At 38.5% G+C, this 20,578-nt stretch overlaps 2 protein-coding genes across 17 annotated transcripts in view; one reads left to right on the top strand and one right to left on the bottom strand.

Moving 5' to 3' along the window:
• Positions 1–20,578, bottom strand: part of ZNF829 (zinc finger protein 829) — a 76,596-nt gene that overhangs the window by 13,799 nt on the left and 42,219 nt on the right. The window contains exons 1-5 of one of the 5 annotated variants that reach the window (XM_072769834.1): positions 9,284–9,859; positions 8,605–8,673; positions 4,701–4,800; positions 962–1,088; positions 571–666 (exon numbers count right to left, since the gene is read on the bottom strand). In XM_072769834.1, coding sequence (XP_072625935.1) covers positions 571–666; positions 962–1,082 — 217 coding nt within the window. In that variant the 5' untranslated portion in view covers positions 1,083–1,088; positions 4,701–4,800; positions 8,605–8,673; positions 9,284–9,859. Of the gene's footprint in view, positions 1–570; positions 846–961; positions 1,089–4,700; positions 4,801–8,604; positions 8,674–9,283; positions 9,862–20,578 lie in introns of those variants that run through there. The other 4 variants (XM_072769911.1, XM_072769622.1, XM_072769750.1 and 1 more) reach the window with 4 other exon arrangements.
• Positions 9,453–20,578, top strand: part of ZNF568 (zinc finger protein 568) — an 80,886-nt gene continuing 69,760 nt past the window's right edge. Inside the window, exons 1-5 of one of the 12 annotated variants that reach the window (XM_072835298.1) lie at positions 9,668–9,838; positions 11,056–11,122; positions 14,339–14,603; positions 14,802–15,001; positions 16,581–16,636. In XM_072835298.1, coding sequence (XP_072691399.1) covers positions 16,622–16,636 — 15 coding nt within the window. In that variant the 5' untranslated portion in view covers positions 9,668–9,838; positions 11,056–11,122; positions 14,339–14,603; positions 14,802–15,001; positions 16,581–16,621. Of the gene's footprint in view, positions 9,572–9,663; positions 9,839–9,860; positions 10,037–11,055; positions 11,123–14,338; positions 14,604–14,801; positions 15,002–16,580; positions 16,637–20,578 lie in introns of those variants that run through there. The other 11 variants (XM_072835201.1, XM_072834747.1, XM_072835386.1 and 8 more) reach the window with 11 other exon arrangements.

Here is a 20,578-nt window from a genome sequence, read left to right on the forward strand (position 1 = left end):
TATAATTGACATAAAACTTTTACCTGATAATAGGGTAAGTGTGAAATATTTTCCTATTTCCAGAACGTATTAATAAACTTAATTATGAAGGCTCTTAACTTAAAGAGGAGTTCACACGCACATGCAACCAAAGAAAAAATAGATAAACTGGATTTCGTCAGAATTAAAAACTTGTGCTTTGGGGATCTCTGGGTGGCTCAGCAGTTTAGCGCCTGCCTTTGGCCCAGGGTGTGATCCTGGAGTCCCGGGATCGAGTCCCACGTCAGGCTCCTGGCATGGAGCCTGCTTCTCCCTCTGCCTGTGTCTCTGCCTCTCTCTCCCTCTCTCTGTGTATCTCATGAATAAATAAATAAAATCTTTAAAAAATAAATAAAAATAAAAAAAATAAAAAACTTGTGCTTCAAAGGACAAAACCAAGAGAGTGAAAACACACTCACTTAATGGGAGAAAATAGTTGTGAATCATACAGCTGATAAGAGACTTGTATCTAGAATATATAATAACTCAAAAATAAAAAGACAACCCAGTTAAAAAAATGGGACAATATCATTACTCTATCATTTCACTCACCTGAACAAAGGCCTCTTGTCAGCTCTCTTTCAACCATCCAGGGCTCTTTTCCTTGTTCCAATAAGGAAATCACAGCTGGCTTAGAATTGGAAAGTCCTGATCACAAGAAAAGACACGGGACATTGTTATGCTGTGGGTGTCTCAGAAATCAGATCCAGTCCCTTGGTGATCAAGAAAAAGATGCCACTATAGGAAGGACCAGAGAAAGATGAAGCTTCAGCCCATTGGAGCTGCTTATTTCCAACTCTTCCATTCCATTCCAACTCAAACCATTCCTTAAGGAACAAGGAGCAGAAATTTAGCTGGTTACTTGAAACAAATAATTAACAATGGAGAAAGGAGACATTTCCGAGGGCAGACTCTGAATTTGGGGGGATAAAGTTATCCTTACCCACTGAAACCAGGTTGCTGAAATTCTCCAACATCACTTCTTTGTATAAATTCATCTGACCAGAGTCCAGGCATTCCCATTCCTCCTGAGAGAAGTTTACAGATACATCCCTGAACATCATTGACCCCTGAAACAACAAACATGCTTTTACAGTTGAAGGAGATTTAAAAAATAAATAAATAAGACGTTAGTAGAGATGGTGGTAGAAAGCTTTATAGAAAGAAACAGAGATTATTAAGCAAATTGAAGGGAACTCTATTATGTCAGTAGAAGAAATATTTCCTGTGTAGAGAAGGATTTATCAAGGAATATGCAAGTAAACATTTTTTATGAAATAGCAAACATACAGCTCAATGGTCAATGCCTGGTTATACTGAAGTGTGCATATATGTGAATTCCTTCCCCCTTCCCACATTTTCCCTTTAAGACTCCAAAGACGGAACAATGTGATGTACTTTTAAAAAAACTTCTTATGATATACTTTTGAGTAAAATTTCAGAATGTCAAGGAAAAACAGAATTTCTAAAAGCTTCCAAGAAGAAAACATGGATCACACAAAAATTTTCAGGAATTAAAATCACAGTGGACTTTTCAACAGTACTCCTTGAAGTAAGAAAAAAAAATATTCCTTTAATATTACAAAGGAAAATGAATTCTGGCCTAGAATTCTTTTTTTTTTTTTTTTTTAAGATTTTATTTATTTATTCATGAGAGACAGAGAGAGAGAGAGAGAGGCAGAGACATAGGCAGAGGGAGATGCAGGCTCCACGCAGGGAGCCCGACGTGGGACTCGATCCTGGGACTCCAGGATCACGCCCTGGGCCAAGGCAGGCACTAAACAGCTGAGCCACCCAGGGATCCCCCTGGCCTAGAATTCTATACCCAGTCAAAGCTAGTGTGAGAATTATATACCAAGCAAGATTAAAACTCAAGCTAATGTGAAGATACATTTGCAGGGAAAGATAAAAATATCTCCAAGTTGCTTTTATTTATTTATTTATTTATTTGTCCAAGTTGCTTTTATTTTTAATTTTTTTTATTTATTTATTTATTTATTTATGATAGTCACAGAGAGAGAGAGAGAGAGAGAGAGAGGCAGAGACATAGGCAGAGGGAGAAGCAGGCTCCATGCACCGGGAGCCCGACGTGGGATTCGATCCCGGGTCTCCAGGATCGCGCCCTGGGCCAAAGGCAGGCGCCAAACCGCTGCGCCACCCAGGGATCCCATCCAAGTTGCTTTTAAAAGAAGCTCCTGGGCTACAGACTCCATCAAAAGTAGGAAGTATTAAGAAAAAGAAAGATACTATATTCAGAAACTACAAGATGCAAGTTCCAGGACATTATCTGGCACCAGAACTAGGGAGCAATGTCTAGAAACAGGAAGACAAAGGACTATGGGAAAGAGGTCTACAAGGAAAAATAAAGACCTAATAATAAGTTTGATCACATGGGAAGTATTTTAGATAGGCAACTGGAAGCAGTGTTGGTAGATTTGGGGAAGAAAAGAGCTACACATATATGGAATGAGGCAACTGAGGAAACAAACCAGTTTACCCTCAGAAAACTGTAAAAATTGTACTGAAAAGAACTTAGGATCTAGTGTACTACTTGGCTCAGATTAATAATATCTGCAAGATCCTAATTAGATGAATATCAATGGTTTAAAGAAAACTTGTGACATAACTCTTTCACAGGAACATGAAGTGAGGAATGGGATGGTAAATATCAAACCATATTTACCTCAAGAAAGTCTCCAGGAATGTCTATTAAAAAAATAGCAATGGAGGCGCCTGGGTGTTAAGCATCTCTTGATTTCAGTTCAGGTCATGATCTCTGGGTTGTGAGATTAGGCCTGGTGTCAGGCTCTGCACTATGTGTGGAGCTTGCTTAAGATTTTCTCTCTCTTTCTCCCTCTGACCCTCCCTGCCCAAATAAATAAATAAATAAATAGCATATTTTAAAAAAAATAGCAATGTAGCAATATGAATTCGAAATATTGGAAAAAAAGGGGCCACCTGGGTGGCTTAGTTGGTTAAGCATCTGCCTTTCAGCTGAGGTCATGATCACAGGGTCCTGGGACTGAGCCCCACACTAAGCTACCTGCTCATGAGGGAATCTACTTCTCCCTCTTCTTTCCCTCTGCCCCTAACCCCACTCCTGCTCTCTCTTTCTCTCTCTCAAATAAATAAAATATTTAAAAGAAAAAGAAATATAGGAAGAGGGCACCTGGATGGCTCAGTTGGTAGAACAAGTTACTCTTGATCTCGAAGTTGTGAATTTGAACCCCACGTGGGGTGCAGAGATTAACTTAAAAATTAAATCTTTAAAAAAAGAGAGAGAGGGATCCCTGGGTGGCGCAGCGGTTTAGCGCCTGCCTTTGACCCAGGGCGCGATCCTGGAGACCCGGGATCGAATCCCACATCGGGCTCCCTGTATGGAGCCTGCTTCTCCCTCTGCTTATGTCTCTGCCTCTCTCTCTCTGTGTGTGACTATCATGAATAAATAAATAAAATCTTAAAAAAAAAAAAAAAAGAGAGAGAGAAAATATAGGAAACCTGCCAAGAGAAACAGAAAAAAATTTGAGGGTATCCACTTGAGGGGAGTGGGATTGGGTGCTGGGACAAAGCTCTGCCATTTTTCATTAAGTCTTTTAAAATTTCTTGAATTTTTTAAATGCAAAATTGGCTGAACATTAATTTAAAATATTACTATCAGGATGCCAGGGTGGCACAATCAGTTAAGCATCCAACTCTTGGTTTTGGCTCAGGTCATGATCTCAGGCTTGTGAGATAGAGCCCTACATCAGTCTCCACGTTTAGCATGGAGTCTGCTTCAGAATCTCTCTCTCTCTCTCTCCCCTCCCCCCTCTGTCCCTCTTGCTCATGCTCTCTCAAATCTTAAAAAAATAAGTAAAACATCACCATCTTAGACAAGAGCATAATTTAACTTTCTTCAAAATTACAGTTCTCTTATGACTGTTACAAGAATTATTCCCTATTAACATAAATTCCTTAACTTTTATAATTTTACTAGTAGAATTTTCCATAATATAAACATTATGAAAAAACCTTGCCATTTTGTTAGGCAAAATCCTTAAGATCCTTTCCAGATATGGTCCTCCCTCTCATACCTTGCTCCATACATCTCTACCATTTGGCTGCTCCTGAATTGTATTTTTTGTAGTAAAACTGTGATCATAAATATAGTACTTAACGGAGTTCTAGGAGTCATTCTAATCAATTACTGTACCTGAGTGGGCATCGTGGGAATGCCTCAATTTGTGGTTTGCTGGGCAGAAGTGCAGTTGCCTTTGGGCTACCCAAGGCTTGTTAACACTTGTCTGAAATAGGGTAGTCTGTAAGGCTAAGTCCCTAAACTTATGGGGCTCTGTGTTAACTCTGGGTAATTAATGTCAGAACTGCATTAAATTGTAGGACTCAATTGGTGCCCCAAAACTGGTTGTTGAAAGATGACACACATTTCCATCCCATAGGAAAAATTAGGTTACTTCTCTTTCATCTTAGACTCCAGGGTCCAAAGTAGAATGAGACTGTTTAGGAGAATTTTTGCTGTTTCTTGGAGTTTAGAGGGCACAGAGACTGGCATCCAGTCCTCTTTTTGGACCATAGGAGGGACAGTGTGATTCCCAACAAAGCAGTAGATCACAGAATCCCCAAGTGTAAGACAGATATTATAAGTAGCCATTCAAGGGCCCCTGGGGGCTCAGTCAATTAATCACCTGACTCTTGATTTCAGCTCAGGTCATGATCTCATGGGATCGAGCCCCACATTAGACTCTGTGTTCAGCATCAAGCCAGCTTGTTCCTCTCCTTCTCTCTCTAAAATAAATAAATAAAATCTTAAAAAAAAAAAAGTAGCCATTTTAAGATGTGTTCCCCATGTCACATGAAAATACAATTAGAGGTTTCCAGCAGGGAATTCTCTGAGAATCCTATCAAAGCACCCTATAAGAAAATGAGTCAGTGTTGAAAATCCAGAAAAGCAAGAGGGACTAAGACCAAAACAGTAGCACCAGTCAAATAAGTCTTTTCCCTTACCTCTTCTTTTCTACCCACTGCAACCTCATAGGAGTCAAAAACAGCCTACTGGATGGGAGAAAAGAAACTTAGGTTGAAGAAAAGTTTAGTGTATCCCTCTTTTCACACTGTAAGCTTCTAGCTTACAGCAAATCTAAACTCAAAGAAAAGGCTTTATTATTATTTTTTAAGATTTTATTTATTTATTTGAAAGAGAGAGAGTAAGAGAAACAGAGAGAGGATGAGCAGGGAGAGGGAGAAGCAGGCTCCTGCAAGCAGGGACCCAATACAGAGTTCAGCCTAGGACCATGTGATCATGACCTGAGCCAAAGGCAGACACTTAACTGACTGAGCCACCCAGGCACCAATGAAAAGACTCCAAATGAATCTTACATATTATTACACTCAACTAGAGGTTGTAATTTGTAAATTGAGACTGACCTTATCACTGGAAAAAAAAAAAAGGATACCAAAAAGTGATCAAAACAATTATAGGGATTACACAAGTTTTTATCCAGGGCAACAAAAAAATTTAGCCCAGAGTTGAAAGTAGAAATTATAAAAAATTTATTTTGCTTGCTTCCTATGAAGTCCTGCTTATTTCAAAGTGCAAGTTATAGGCTGATTTGGTTTTCTAGGTACATATTCATATCATCTGTGAAGTGATAATTTTACATCCTCTTTTCTAATTTTTAACCTAATTTTTTCTCTTGTCTAAGTGCTTTGGTTAATACCAATGCAACAATTTAAATAACATTGGTGATGGTGTATATCCTTATCTTTTCTCTGATTTTAGTATGAATGGTTCAAATATTTCCTGATTAAACATTAGGTTTTAAAAAGGTGGGGGGAGGGTGCTGGGCTGGCTCAGACAGTAGAGCATGCTACTCTTCATCTCCAGGTTTATAGGGTCAAGCCCTATTTTGGATGTAGAGATTAATTTTGTAGAAAAATTAAAAAAAATTTATTAGCTTCTGAGAACAAAATTCATTTCATTCCTTTTATCTTGTACTATAGTATTATAGATATTATATAATAACTAGCATTATTCCAATTAATATTGGGCAACAATCTTCACTATAGAAATGGCAAGTGTAATTAGAGGCTGATGGGAGAGAAGAGCCAGATACTCTGGATTTTGGCACAGGAGAATGGACTGGAAATACTCAGCCATCTTCTAAAGAACTCAGAGAGAAAGGTCTTAAGCTGAATACATTTGGTGTGATTGATTCTTAACCTGATTTCCTTTGCCTCTGTACCAAACACACCATTTTAAAAATTGAGAGTAGACACCTAGAGTATCAACTCTAAAAACAAAAAAGATTAAGAGACAAAAAAGGGTAATGATAAATTCTAATCTATGTTTAATCAGAGCCTGAGAAGGGAAAGGAGAGAGAGAGAGGGAGAGAATAAGGAAGAGGCAATCTTTGAAAATGGCTGACAATTTCTTTAATATAATAAAAAACACCTATCCACAAATTCAAAAAACTCTACAAATCCCAAGCAGATAAAATTTTTAAAAGGCACACTTAGACATGTTATACTAAAATTACAGGAAAAAAAAAAAAAAAAAACTGGGAAAAAGTCTTAAAAACAGCCAGAGGAGGGCAGCCTGGGTGGCCCAGCGGTTTAGCACTGTCTTCAGCCCAGGGTGTAATCCTGGGGTCCTGGGATGGAGTCCCACGTCAGGCTCCCTGCATGGAGCCTGCTTCTCCCTCTGCCTGTGTCTCTGCCTCTGTGTCTCTTGTGAATAAAAAACAAAAAACAAAAACAAAACAGCGAGAGGAAGAAAAGCAAAAATACCTTCAAAGGAGAGAGAAGCTAGAAAAATGGAGACTGTGATACTATGATAGAGCTCATAAATATACCCACACACATACAGACTGGATTTACATGGATTTGGATACATCTGAAATGGGAACAGTGCACTAATATTTGGCTCTGAGAAAGCTAGAGAGGAATTTATAAGACGGAAAAACCTTGGGCCCCACTTTACATCATACATGAAAGCCAGTTGAGGGGGGGGGGATTAAATATATAAATGGGAAAGGCAAAACTTTTTAAAAGATTTTATTTTTAAGTAATCTCTGCACCCAATGTGGGGCTTGAACTCACAACCCCAAGGTTGAAAGTCACATGCTCCACCAACTGGGGCAGCCAGGCAACCCAAAAAGCAAAAGTTATAGCTTTAAGCATAAATATAGAAGGATATCTGTATAACTTTGGGACAGGAAAGGATTTCTTGAAATACAAAAAGTACCAACCATAAAGAAAAAAAATTGGGTAAATTTAATTGTGTTAAAGTTAGGATTTGTATTCATAAAACCACCTTAACAGAGTGATAAAACAATCTAAACAGTAGAAAACTATCAATGAAGGACCCACACTCCTATGAATCAACAAGAGATAATGTAAGAGCAAAAAGGTAAAAGATCTGAAGAGGCAGGTCACAAATGACAAAACCCTAATAACCAATAAACATATGAAATGGTGTTCAATCTCATTATTAATCATGGAAGTCCAATTTCAAAACTGTGTGTGTGTGTTGTGTGCGTGTATAAATAAATATTTAAAGATTTCAAAGTCTGACATAACTGACCTGGAAAAAAGGATAGACTATAACTCATTCATATAAAAAAATATTTATCTTTGAAAAATTGTACTTATAAAGACCATTTGACAACACAAGAGAATGATACTTTTTAAATTTTTATTTGTTTTATGATAGTCACAGAGAGAGAGAGAGAGAGGCAGAGACACAGGAGGAGGGAGAAGCAGGCTCCATGCACCGGGAGCCTGACGTGGGATTCGATCCCGGGTCTCCAGGATCGCGCCCTGGGCCAAAGGCAGGCGCCAAACTGCTGCGCCACCCAGGGATCCCGAGAATGATACTTTTTAGTGAAAGTGTAGGACATAATATGGTAAATGCAATATAATTTGATTTTGGAAAAATAATAAAAATTAATCAAAATATTAACAGTTATTTTAGTGATCAAATTTTGTTTTTTGGTAATTCTGTGTTTTCTCTAAAATAATCATGCTTTTATTTTTATTTTATTTAAGTAGGCTCCATATCCAGGATGGAACCCAATGCAGGGCCTGAACTCAGGACGCTGAGATTAAGACCTGAGCCCACATCAAGAGTTAGTGGCTTAACCGACTGAGCCACCTACGCACCTCATATTTTTATTTTAAAATCATAACAAATATTGCATTTATTTAAGATTTTATTTATTTACTCATGAGAGACACACAGAGAGAGGCAGGGACATAGACAAGAGGGAGAAGCATGCTCCTCGCCGGGAGCCCAATGAAGGACCCAATCCCTGGACCCAGCATATACCCGGAGCCAAGGGCAGATGCTCAGCCTCTGTGCCACCCAGGTGTCCCAAATATTGCATTTAAAAAGAAGAAAAGTCCACAAACAGACGTGGATCCATTTTCCAAATAAGTAAACATTAAATATATTGGTGCTGTTGGGTTTTAATACCAGGCTGGCCTACTCTTTTCTCTAAGAGGGAAATCAGAGGGACCTACAATTAAATGGCATCTTTCTTATCATTTAACTTTCAGAAGAAAGAAAACAAAGAGGAGACTCGAACACACCTTGGACATTGCTTGTAGAAGTTCATTGTGCATTCTTTCCTTCTCTTCTGCACCTAGAGAAGGGCGGAACTGGGAGAGGAAAAAGTAATTGCAAAACACCATGTTTTCCTTATTTCCCAAACTGGTCAGCTCCAGTCCCAGGCCCAGCTCCCACCACACACGGGGGATGGAAATCAGAGGAGAATGGGGCATCCTGCCTAATCCGTGTCTCAGGAAAAAGCTGAGGTCCCTGGTGTCAAGGAGCTATAATCTGACCAAATTTCACAAAGGTTCCCTGGGGCAGAGTCCTGGAGTTACATACACTCTTACATATGACAGGAACCCCATACCAGACACAGTGCCCCATATCTTGGGCACGGTCATACTGAAACCAATGCGACAAACACTGCACACACCTGCACACAGAGAGCTGTACCTGGTAACACAGTTATCATATACCCACCACCGAACAAATACAGTTAACTTACTCTCGTACAGTCGCAAGACACCCCCCTCCCCAGTGCCGCGGGGTCACAATCCCACATCACCATAAGAACACACGCAGTCACAACCCCACAATGATGGGCAACCGATAATCGCACACAGGTCTCAATGTCACAACCTCTCACACACAAAATCCCACAACCTCCCCCTTTACAGGCCGCTCCGCTCGCACGGGTCGGATGACCCAGTTCGGTACCTGCCTCCGGGTTCCTCAACTTTTGGGTCTCCTCGCGTCGCACAGGCACAGTTGAATCAGTTCCTCCGCGGCGGATCGACTCTCACCTCACGGATCTAACGGTCCCGCCAGGCGTGACGAAACGTTCGCGTTCCTGCGAGAAGAGCGACGGGCCACAGGGCCCTCTGGGAAATGTAGTCCGGAGATGCACCCGCGGCCCCGCGGCCAATTCCTCTCAGCGACCTGCCAGGGCCCTCCCGAAACGACTGTAACTGCAGTTCTCAGCCAGTCTCAGGGTTGCGAGGCACGGTAGGTTGGCATCTTCCAGCCGGGCCTTCAGCGCCGGCCTGGTGCATCCCCTTCCTCACACAGGAAACGCAGACAGCTTTCCGGTCGGAAGTTAAATCAGGCCGCTAAGCCTTCTGGGAGGTGGTGTGCTCGGGAACGTCCGTTGGGAGGAGGGCGCGAAGGGATGGTTCGGCGTTAGCGGCGTCTGGCCTGGGCCTTTCTGTCGGTCGCCTTCACTTAACCTCCCAGAAACCGCGAGCTGAAGGCGCATTCGGGCGTTTCCGGCAGGTGACGCTACCGCGTCCCAGCAGCGGGGCATGGGGGAGGGGCTTGAGCTGTTTGGGCTGCGAGGCCGCTAGGCGGCGAGGCTGACGGGGCGGAGCCTCTCGGGAGGCCCAGCGCGTCTGGAGTGGCCACGGTGCAAAGTGCTCGGGGTGGGAATACGCTCCTGGAGAGTGGTTGGACTTGTTGCACCAAGAAACTGTGGTGGGAGTCAGTGTGTGTGTGTGTGTGTGTGTGTGTGTAAGAGAGAGTGTGGTGATGTGTGTGAGTGTGATGGACTAATTGTGATGGGATGTTTGAGGTGTGTGTAATGGCGATGTTTGTGGTTGTGTGTGGTTGTATGGTGTTTGATTGTCGTGAAAGGTCTGTGATGAGCTATTTGTGATATGTGTCGTGGTTCTTGAGTTGACTTCTGTATAGTATTTGTCATACTCGATAACGTCTTGAAAAAAAATTGTATAAAATTTTGTGTTTGGTTTTAAGCAGTCCTCCCTGTCCTTTGGCCACTCCTTAGTCTCCTTTGCTGCCTTCCCTCCCTTCCCCCAGAAGTTCTTGGTTCTGTTCTGTTGCCTTCCAGTTTTCCTGTGGATCTTTTCCAGATTCATGATCTCAACATCATATGGCTTGCATCTTTTATCATATGTATTACTTAGCTATTGCCATGATAGTAATGCTAACAAACTACCTGTAAATCAGTGGCATAAACAGCAAGCATTTATTCTCATGTTCACCTTTTCCTTGGTTCTCTGTGTTCAGCTTATTTAGGCTGTTGTTGGCTGAGTAATTAGACTGCAGGATGGATTTAGATCTGTTCTCTGTATGTTCTTTCTGCTACTCAGGCTAAGAGGACAGTGGTTATCAGGACATCCTTTCATCATGGATCATCAGAGCACAGGACAAACCATACAAACACCCTTAAATACCTCTGCTCCTCCGTATAGTAATAATACATTAGCTAAAGCAAGCCACATGGCTTGGCTTACTTACACTCAAGTGGGAGGACAAGGTAAAGTTAGTGGCAAGGAGTGTGAATATTAGAGGGACGTGAAGAATTGGGACCAAGATTTCAATTTACTGCATTAGGAAACATGCCTCTTTATCCTGGTGAACGCCTTTTACTCCAAGTTCTCTTTTGTCTGATAATATTCCTGTTCAGATTTTGTTATTGTATTATCCAGGAAGTTCATTTTCCAACCCCTTCTTTTTATGTTTTTATGCTTCAGGTCTCTTGTAAAGAGTATATTGCTGGACTTTTTACCCTTTTATCCTGTTTGAATGTTATTTTAATAGGTGAGTTTAATTCATTTGCATTTATTGGAATGCTGATACAAATTTGCTTTCTATTTATTGTAGCTTTTTTGTTGTGTAGATTTAGCTTATTCACTTCTCTCTCTCCACTGCTTTGGTTTCCGTTCTTTTCCTTGAATTTTTAACATGCATACTTAACAAAACCCCAACTTAAGACTTTAGAATATTTGAACTCCAAACTACCCACCCATTTCTGTGTTATCCTTAAATATATTCCTTTCTTCTGATTTTAAATTCTCCAGATTAGTAGAATTCATTTAAGTGTATATATATGTATCCTTTGTACATCTATAAATGTGTATCTGTGTCTTTTTATACATGTGTATATATATATATGTATATATACTTTTAATTGTGATAAAACTTAACACGTAACATAAAATTTTCCATTTTAATATCTGCACCCCCATTTTCATTGCAGCATTATTTACAATAGCTAAAATAAGGAAACATTCATCAATAGATGAATGGATAAAGAAAATGTGGTATATACATAAAATGGAATATTATTCAAAGAAGGAGAGCCTGCTGTTTGTGACAAGAGGGATGAAACTAAAGAACATTATGTTATGGGAAGTAAGCCAGTCAGAGAATTAAGAGGCACAAGAATAGAATAATGGTTGCCAGAGCCTAGGGAGTAGAGGGAAATGGGTACAAAATTTATGTTATGCAAGAAGAATAAGTTGTAGAGGTCTGTACAACACAATATCTATATTAACAATACAGAATTATATACTTTGTTTTGAGTACAGATCTTGTATTAATTGTTCTTCCACAGAAACAAAAGAACTCAAGGAAATTTTTGGAGGTGATGGATATGTTTAGTACCTTGGTTATGGAATTGGTATCATGAATATATATATATATATATATATGTCTAAACTCATCAGGATATATATATATTAAATGTGTGCAACTTTTTGTACGTTAATTATACCTTGATAAAGCTTAAAGCACAAAAACGTTTCACTTTTTTTTTAAAGATTTTATTTATTTATTCATGACAGACACATAGAGAGGGAGAGAGGCAAGGACACAGGCAGGGGGAGAAGCAGGCTCCACCCAGGGAGCCCGATGTGGGACTCGATCCCGGGTCTCCAGGATCCAGCCCTGGGCTGAAGGCGGCGCTTAAACCGCTGAGCCACCCGGGCTGCCTCAACATTTAACGTTTTAATCATTTTTAAGTGTAGAGTTCAGTGGCGTTACATTCATATTGCTGTACCAGTGTCACCACCATTTATCCATAGAACTCTTTCATCTTGTAAAAGAGAAACTTTGTACCCATTAAGCAATAACTTCCCCATTCCTTGGATCTCTCAGTCCCAGAAACTTCCATTCTATTTTTCTATGTGAATTTTTTTTTAAGGATTTTATTTATTTATTCATGAGAAACACAGAGAGGCAGAGACATAGAGGGCGAAGCAGGCTCCTCGCAGGGAGCTGATGCAGAACTCAATCCCTGGACCCAGGATTGCGCCCTGAGCCAAAGGCCGACTCAACCACTGAGCCACCCAGACGTCCCTACTTTCTGTCTATATGAATTTGACCACTCTACATACCTCATATAAGTTGAATCATACAGTATTTGTTTTTTTGTGAAGAGTTTATTTAACTTAGCATAATTTCTTCAAGGTTCATCCATGTTAGAGCATGTCAGAATTTCATAATATTCCACACTATGTATACACTGCATTTTGTTTATCAATGCATTCATCTGTCAATGCATACGTGGGTTTCTTCTACCTTTTGACTATTACAAATATGCTGCTATAAATGAGTGTACAAATATTTGTTGGAATTTTTGGATCCGGTAAATTCTGGGTTTTTTTTTTTTTGGTTTTTTTTTTTTTTGGTTTTTCACTGCCATATTGTTTTCCATAGTGGTTACACCATTTTAATCAACATATTTTTTTGAGCACCTACCATCAATGGCAAAGAGAGATTAAAAAAAAATTCCTGTTTTCATGGAGTTTATAATGAGGGGATACACAGACAATATGTATGATGAATAGTTTATTAGTGATAATTGCCTAGGGGAAAATAGAAATTGTGTGAGGGATATTAAGAGTATATCAAAATTTATTACAATTGAATGTTTCTGTTTTATTCTGTTCTGTCATACAGTGCAAGGATTAGTCTACATTCTTGTATGTTACTTTTTTACTCTATGTAATAAAGGCTTAAAGCAGATGATAAATTAATATTTCTTAACTTAGCCATTTTATTCATCCAATATCATTGTGATGTGAGTATAATTCTAATTTCAGATGAAGAGTATGGGAATCCTAAATTGCAACTCTCTTTTACCTTGATTGCCAGGATAAATAGGAAATGGAATAGCTGCAGCTCTCTTTTACTCCAAACCTGAGGTTGCTGCAAATCTGAATCTTTTTTGACTCAACTTTGTATCTGTCACTACACTGAGTCTACACCTTAATGCTCACAGAAGATATTTGAAGAACAGATATTATGTGAACATCACTGTTGTGTTCACCTTGTTTCTAGAATCTTGGTGTTTCTCTTGAGTACTTAGTTCAACCTAGGTTGCTGAACCTTTGAGTGTTCCTCCAGGTTCTTACTGTCTTTGCATCCAGCAGCTCTGGTCTGTGACTCCAGGAAATGTGAATTATAAGCAAGGAAGCTAATTGTTTGGGACTGTATTAGTTATTTACTATTGTGTAACAAATTACCTCAAAATTCAGAGGCTTAAACAATAATAAACAATTATCTCACACTCTGTGATGGGTGGGAAACAACTTAGCTGAATAGTCTGGCTCAGATATTTCATGAAGTTGCAGTCAAGATGTTGACAAAGTTGTAGTCATTGTTAGGCTAGACTGGGGCTGGAGGATTTGCTTTCTAGATGGCTGGCAAGTTAGTGCTGGTTGCTGGCAGGAGCCTTTCCCTAGGGCTGTTTGAGTGTCTTCATGGCATGGTGGCTGACTTCCTTCAAAGTGCATGATTCAAGAATGTGCAATACAGAGACCTCAATGTCTTTTATGACCTAACTTTGGAAGTCACACAGTATCATTTTTGCAATATCCTATTGGTTAAACAGGACAACTCTATTTAGTATAGGAGAGGTTGAACAAAAACTATGAATACTGTAAGGTAGTGATCATTAGAAGCTACCTTGGAGGCTGGTTACTATAGAGATCTAGTGAGAAAACATCAAGTAAATTGGATTTATATCATAAGCCCACAGGTCCTGCCTCCACAAAGATAAGACAGATCTGTGATGTGAGTAAAAGGAAGCCTGGAGAGCAGGTATCCATCATGGAAGACCTTCTGACCTGAGAGGCTGCAGAGGCCTGAGATTGAGTGGAACCTGGAATTGTTGGATCTACAGCTTATCTTAACCCTTCTGCCTGAGAGGGGAAGGCTTGAATGACATCTCAACCTTCAGAGATCAGCAGTAGCTCTGTGACAGTGGAGCATTTAACCCAGATGATGGAAAGGAGAGGTGAGGTGGCTCAGAGATGGGCACAGTTTATGGGCAGATATATATATATATTTTAAGATTTTACTTATTTATTCATTTATTATTTATTTATTCATTTATTTATTTATTATTTATTCATTATTCATTTATTATTCTTTATTTATTTATTTATTTATTTATTTATTTATTTATTTATTTATTTATTTATTTATTTATCAGACACAGAAAAAGAGAGGCAGCCCAATGTGGGAGCCCAATGTGGGACTCCATCCCGGGACTCCAGGATCACGCCCTGGGCCGAAGGCAGGCGCTAAACCGCTGAGCCACCCAGGGATCCCGGGGCAGACAGATTTTTAAAAAGAGTTAGGAAATTCAGTACTACTACCAAGAAACTTCACTTGAGTGTTACTGACTGCAGGGTAGGCATTTGTTTTTTATTTATTCACTTAACTATTGTTTGATTTTTTTAAAATAACTATTTTAAATGTAATTTCTGTTTTTCTTAGTTTAGATTTTTTTTTAAAGGGCTGTTAAATGTATAATCATAAACAAAATTTCCTACTCTATTCTTTCTCGTCCCTGATCCCACATTTTAGTATTCACTGCACTTTCCTGAATAATATCCTCATACTTGCTTACATACATGCTTAGTTTCTCAGTTTTAGTTGACTTTTGACAATGGACATAAGGATTTATCTCTGTTTTCTATCTAACCTCTTATCTCCCTCACCTCATCCCTCTCCCACCCACCTTCTCCTTGCCTTTCATTCTAATATGGTGTTTTATTAGAGGTTGAAGATTGACCAAATGTCAGGATCTGTATCTATTTTGGGGGAGGCTAGTCAGTTTCCCCTGCAAGAAGTAAGAAGTCTTAGATTTTGCTTGAGGAATATAAGCCAGAACTGCTTTTGGAAGGCAAACACAGTAGGAAATGAAGGATTGGAGGGACACACCTCATCTTTCAATATTACAACTTTCACTTAATTCCCTTATTTTCTCTACATTGCTCCAAACCCTTACATTCAGTTCCCATTCCCACACGCCTGCCTGCAGAAGTACCTAGTGACTGCATTCCTAAGCTGTTCAAGGGTTCTGCCATGGTTTCCCCATCCTTCCCCCACCCTCACTTAAGCTTCAGCTTTCTCTGGTTAAATTAGATAACAATTATCTGTCCAATCTCTAGTTTCCAAAATTTTGTTGACATCTCTTATCTGCTGAAGTCTTCTATATTCTTTCTTTATGAGACTCAGCTTCCTTTGTTCCTTTACTTTCATTTTGGTTGGTTTTGGGAGAGAGAAGGAGGAAATGCAAAAATGTATTTTTAACCTGAAGGCTCTGAATTTTTTAGATTAAAAAAGAAATTGTTTGAAATGTCATTAGAATCATGACTACATTTTATTCTAGCTTTTTATTGGTTTACAGCGCCTAACCTGTCCCTAATTAAAGTTTTTCCAAATTTGTTTTTAAGATTTTATTTATTTATTCATGAGAGACACAGAGAGAGGCAGAGACACAAGCAGAGGGAGAAGCAGGCTCCATGCAGGGAGCCTGACGTGGGACTCGATTCTGGGTTTCCAGGATCATGCCCTGGGCTGAAGGAGGTGTGAACCGCTGAGCCACCCGGGCCACCTGGGCTGCCCTCCAAATATTTTATAGTGCTTCATAAATTATATAATTCTTAAATCTTTATGGTATTTATTATTATGTACTTGAGGTAAATTTTCTATTAAGAGTAAAATAACAGGATCCTAGGGAAAGCCTGTATTTTGAATAGATTCATTGGTCACCCTATACTTAGCCCTCCAGAAATTCCTATCAGATCCTATATGGTAACATTAGTCTTTCTTGTACATTTCAGCATCTCATTTGCTGGTGGTGGTTAACATTTCTCAATGCCCTGAGTATCATTATAGATGATATAGCCACGTGGTACTGAAGATTTCTATATGCCTTTGTCTGGAGCTCTGAAATAAATCTCTTTTATTTCTCTTTCCTCAGCTTGGCATTCTCAGGACCCTGGCCTTTTGGAAGAAGAGGATATGACCCGGTCTCTCGTACGTTTTAAGCATTTATTTGTTTCCTTTGTTATTTTGCAGTGCAATTGCAGTGGGTTACCTAAACCTACCTGTAAATTGGAAAAAACTAAATTGATAAAAATTAAGAGTGAGGAAAAATACAGATAGAAGATCAGAACCAGGTGAAATTTGGAATGTGACTATCCAGAAACAGGTCCATACAAAGTTCAATTTGAATATGAGCTGGAGAAACAAAAGCAAACTGGGACATGAAGTTTATTACATAATTTATACTGTTTATGAGGAAAAGGCTAATAATTAAGGAAAGAGAAAGCTTTTCAAAGATTTTATTTTATTTATTTTTTTTTTTAATTTTTATTTATTTATGATAGTCACAGAGAGAGAGAGAGGCAGAGACACAGGCAGAGGGAGAAGCAGGCTCCATGCACCGGGAGCCCGACGTGGGATTCGATCCGGGGTCTCCAGGATCGCGCCCTGGGCCAAAGGCAGGCGCCAAACCGCTGCGCCACCCAGGGATCCCGATTTTATTATTTTTTTAAAGTGATTCCTATACCCAGCATGGGGCCCAAACTTAGAACACTGAGATCAAGAATTGTGTGCTCTACTGGCTGAGCCAGCCAAGTGTCCCTGGAAAGAGAAAGCTTTTCATTGGGACCTAGGTCAAAGAAATTCCAAAATAATTCCATAATTCTTATAATTTTAAGCTCAGTTTTTTAAAAACTCTGTCCTGGCCAAAGATTAAAAGCTAAAATTACCTGCAAGAGTAAATGGAACATGTTTTTCAAATGATCCTACGTTTATATTTTCTTCTGTTGAAATTTTTTACAAACTGAACTAAAATGCACTAGCATTCTATGGAGAAATCTTAATAGTTCTTGTATCCATAACTTTCCACATCTCTTTTTTTTTTTTTTTTTTTAATGGCCTTGGAGGATACAGTATTATTTGTCTTCTGGCTCATTCTCCTTTGTTCTTGACTTTTTTTTGTTGCCAGCTCTGGAATCCCTCGCACCCCTGTTGTTAAATACTTTCCTTTTTGCTACCTCTTTTCCTCAGCTCATATTTCCCATCCTGAAACACACAAACACACTTCTTTTGGAGTACGATCATGTTCTTGAGATTATTTCTCCTGTTGGCTGAGTGGTTCTCTAGGCTTATAGAGACTTGGGTTCAAATCTAGGCCCAGCAACTTCCGAAGTGCATGATTATGGGCAGGTTTCTTAATCGCTATGGCCTCATTTACATTGTTTGTAAATGAGGATAATAATCATACTTATCCAATAGGAATAATGGGAGGGTTAAATGTACATAATAAGTGCTCCATAAATAGTAAATATTGTTAATAATTCTTAGCCATAGAAATCCTTCCTACCTGAAAAGGCCTTGGGATGTGTTGGCTATATTCATTGACTTGCCTTTTTAGTTTAACATATGAAACCAATGAGATAAACGTGAAGATGTCTGATTTGGGTTCATACAGTTAATCTTTCCCTTCAGTAAAACTACCATAAACACTGTAATAAGGCAAAACTGGGAATAGTTTTTGTAATACATATAACATAAATATACTAACAATTCTTAAAAACTAATAGTTAAGAAAATAGAAAATTATGTGAAGAACATGAAGAGGCAGTTGGAATAAAAGTGGTCAGAAAGTATCTTAAAATACTAATGTCAAAAAGAAACATTCAGATTTGCATACACATTTTTTTAGATGTATTTTGAATTGGTGGGTAATCATCTTTTATAAGAGGATTCCAAATAATTAGTTCACACATGCATTTTCTTTATATAGTAAAAAGCTAGAGATCAAGGCGAAGAGTTGTAATCTACACAAATGGAATACTCTTAGCTGTCAAAAAATTCATAACAATTCCTGTCAGATGTCAGATACAAGAGCCAGATATTTTGGACTATCAAATAGAAATGGACTGTCACTGTTCCTGGATATAAATATAGTCCACAGCAGCTTTTATTTATATGTGAATAGACTACAAGTAGAAAAACCTACAAAGAAGGGAATTAAAGCACAAAGGTTAAAAAGCTGGCATAACTTCATGCATGAAGTGTGCAATAAAGCCAGAATTCAAACCCATACAAAGTAACTCTAAGGTTACACTATGATACTATAGAGATTGAAGCCCACTCCTGAGTGAAGGAATGCAAATTTTGCCAATTAACTGTTCATGTTATTCATTCATTTTATATTGTTTTCCCTTTTCTACTTGAAATTAGGGAATTTTGAGAATGCTTTTCTTGGCAATAGGATTTATATAGGTAACCTGCAAATCTGCCACATTTATGGTATTAGGTATCTTTTGTTGTATAGACACTTTAAATTTGGTTGGTTATATTTAGCACATGATAAATATGTACACACAATAAGAATTCAGTCAACATTAATATACAGCATCAGTATTTAATAGTTCTTTCTTTCCTGAGTTGCTAATGTTGGTCTGTTCTAAGATATCTTTCATAATATTAGGTTTAAAGATAGTCTGTTTTCAAAACTTTATCATATTTAGTCTTAGTCTAATTGGAATTTAATTTTGTGATTGATTTTAAGTAAGCATTTACTGATAATTCTATCATCAGAATTATTTTTACATGTAGAAGACCAATTCCAACACCATTGTTAAATAGGTATTTCTTTTGTGATGCCACCCTTATCATGTACATGCTTAATTGTTCCTAGGCTTTTTATTCTGTTTCTTTAATCTGTTTGTCTACATTTGTACCAGTACTGTACTTTTCTTGTTTTAAGTACTGTAACTTTAAAATAACCCTGTTGCTTAGGCAAGGATTTCTCCACTTCCCACCACATATATGTTGTTGCTAGTCTTTCAGAAAAATTTTAGCTACTTTAGGACCCCTATATCTCTACTTGAATTTTAGAATCAGTTTATCTAGTTCTAAAGGAAAAAAAATCCTGTTGTGATTTTAACTGGAATTGCAAAGAATTTATAGGCTAGAGAAGAATTGAGTGAAATATTCTTTTCTATCACTAAGATGTTTCAAGTTAAGGGAATCTAGTAATATAATTCATCGTATTAAAAGAATCAGTTTCATAGAGCTACTAATTTTTTTAAAATCAGAACTTCAGTTTTTTTTTTTTTAAAGATTTTATTTATTCATGACAGACACAGAAAGAGAGGCAGTGACACAGGCAGAGGGAGAAGGAGACTCCATATAGGGAGCCCAACATGGGACTTGAACCCGGGTCTCTAGGATCACACCCTGGGCCAAAGGCAACACTAAACCACTGAGCCACCTGGGCTGCCCAGAACTTCAGATTTTAAAAGAATCTACAGGGACGCCTGGGTGGCTCAGCGATTGAGTGTCTGCCTTTGGCTCAGGGTGATCCCAGAGTTCTGGGATCGAGTCCCATATTGGGCTCCCTGCATGGAGCCTGCTTCTCCTGTTTCTGCCTCTCTCTGTGTCTCTCATGAATAAGTAAATAAAATCTTAAAAAAAAAAAATAGAATCTATAAAATAGGAGTAAAAGGATACTTTCTTAACACAATATTGTTAACAGTTTTTCTACACGTTATAAGCTAAAAGCCAACACCCTGTTTACTAGGGAAAATGAGACACTAAAGTCAAGAACACAACCAGATTGTCCATGCTACTGCATTTATTTACTGTATTTCTATATGCCTAGGGATATAACAAAGAGAAAAAATAGGAGATAAAAATTGGGAAGGTGCATGCAAAATTATGACAGCTAGATGATAAATATATGGGCAGCTGAAGAGAAAAAACTGAATCCAGTATGGACACAAAATTTATGCAAAAACCAATAGCATTCTGTATATAAACCACAACCAGCTGAAAAATAAAATGGAAGATGGTAAGAGTAGAAACAAAACCATAAAGAAAAAAAGTATCTGAGATATATAGGAGAAAAAAAAAACCTTTAAAATATTAATGTGGCCTGAAACAGGACTTAAGTACATTTTT

The sequence above is a fragment of the Canis lupus genome, chromosome 1 (genome assembly GCF_048164855.1).
Source record: "Canis lupus baileyi chromosome 1, mCanLup2.hap1, whole genome shotgun sequence".
Classification (NCBI taxonomy): domain Eukaryota; kingdom Metazoa; phylum Chordata; class Mammalia; order Carnivora; family Canidae; genus Canis; species Canis lupus.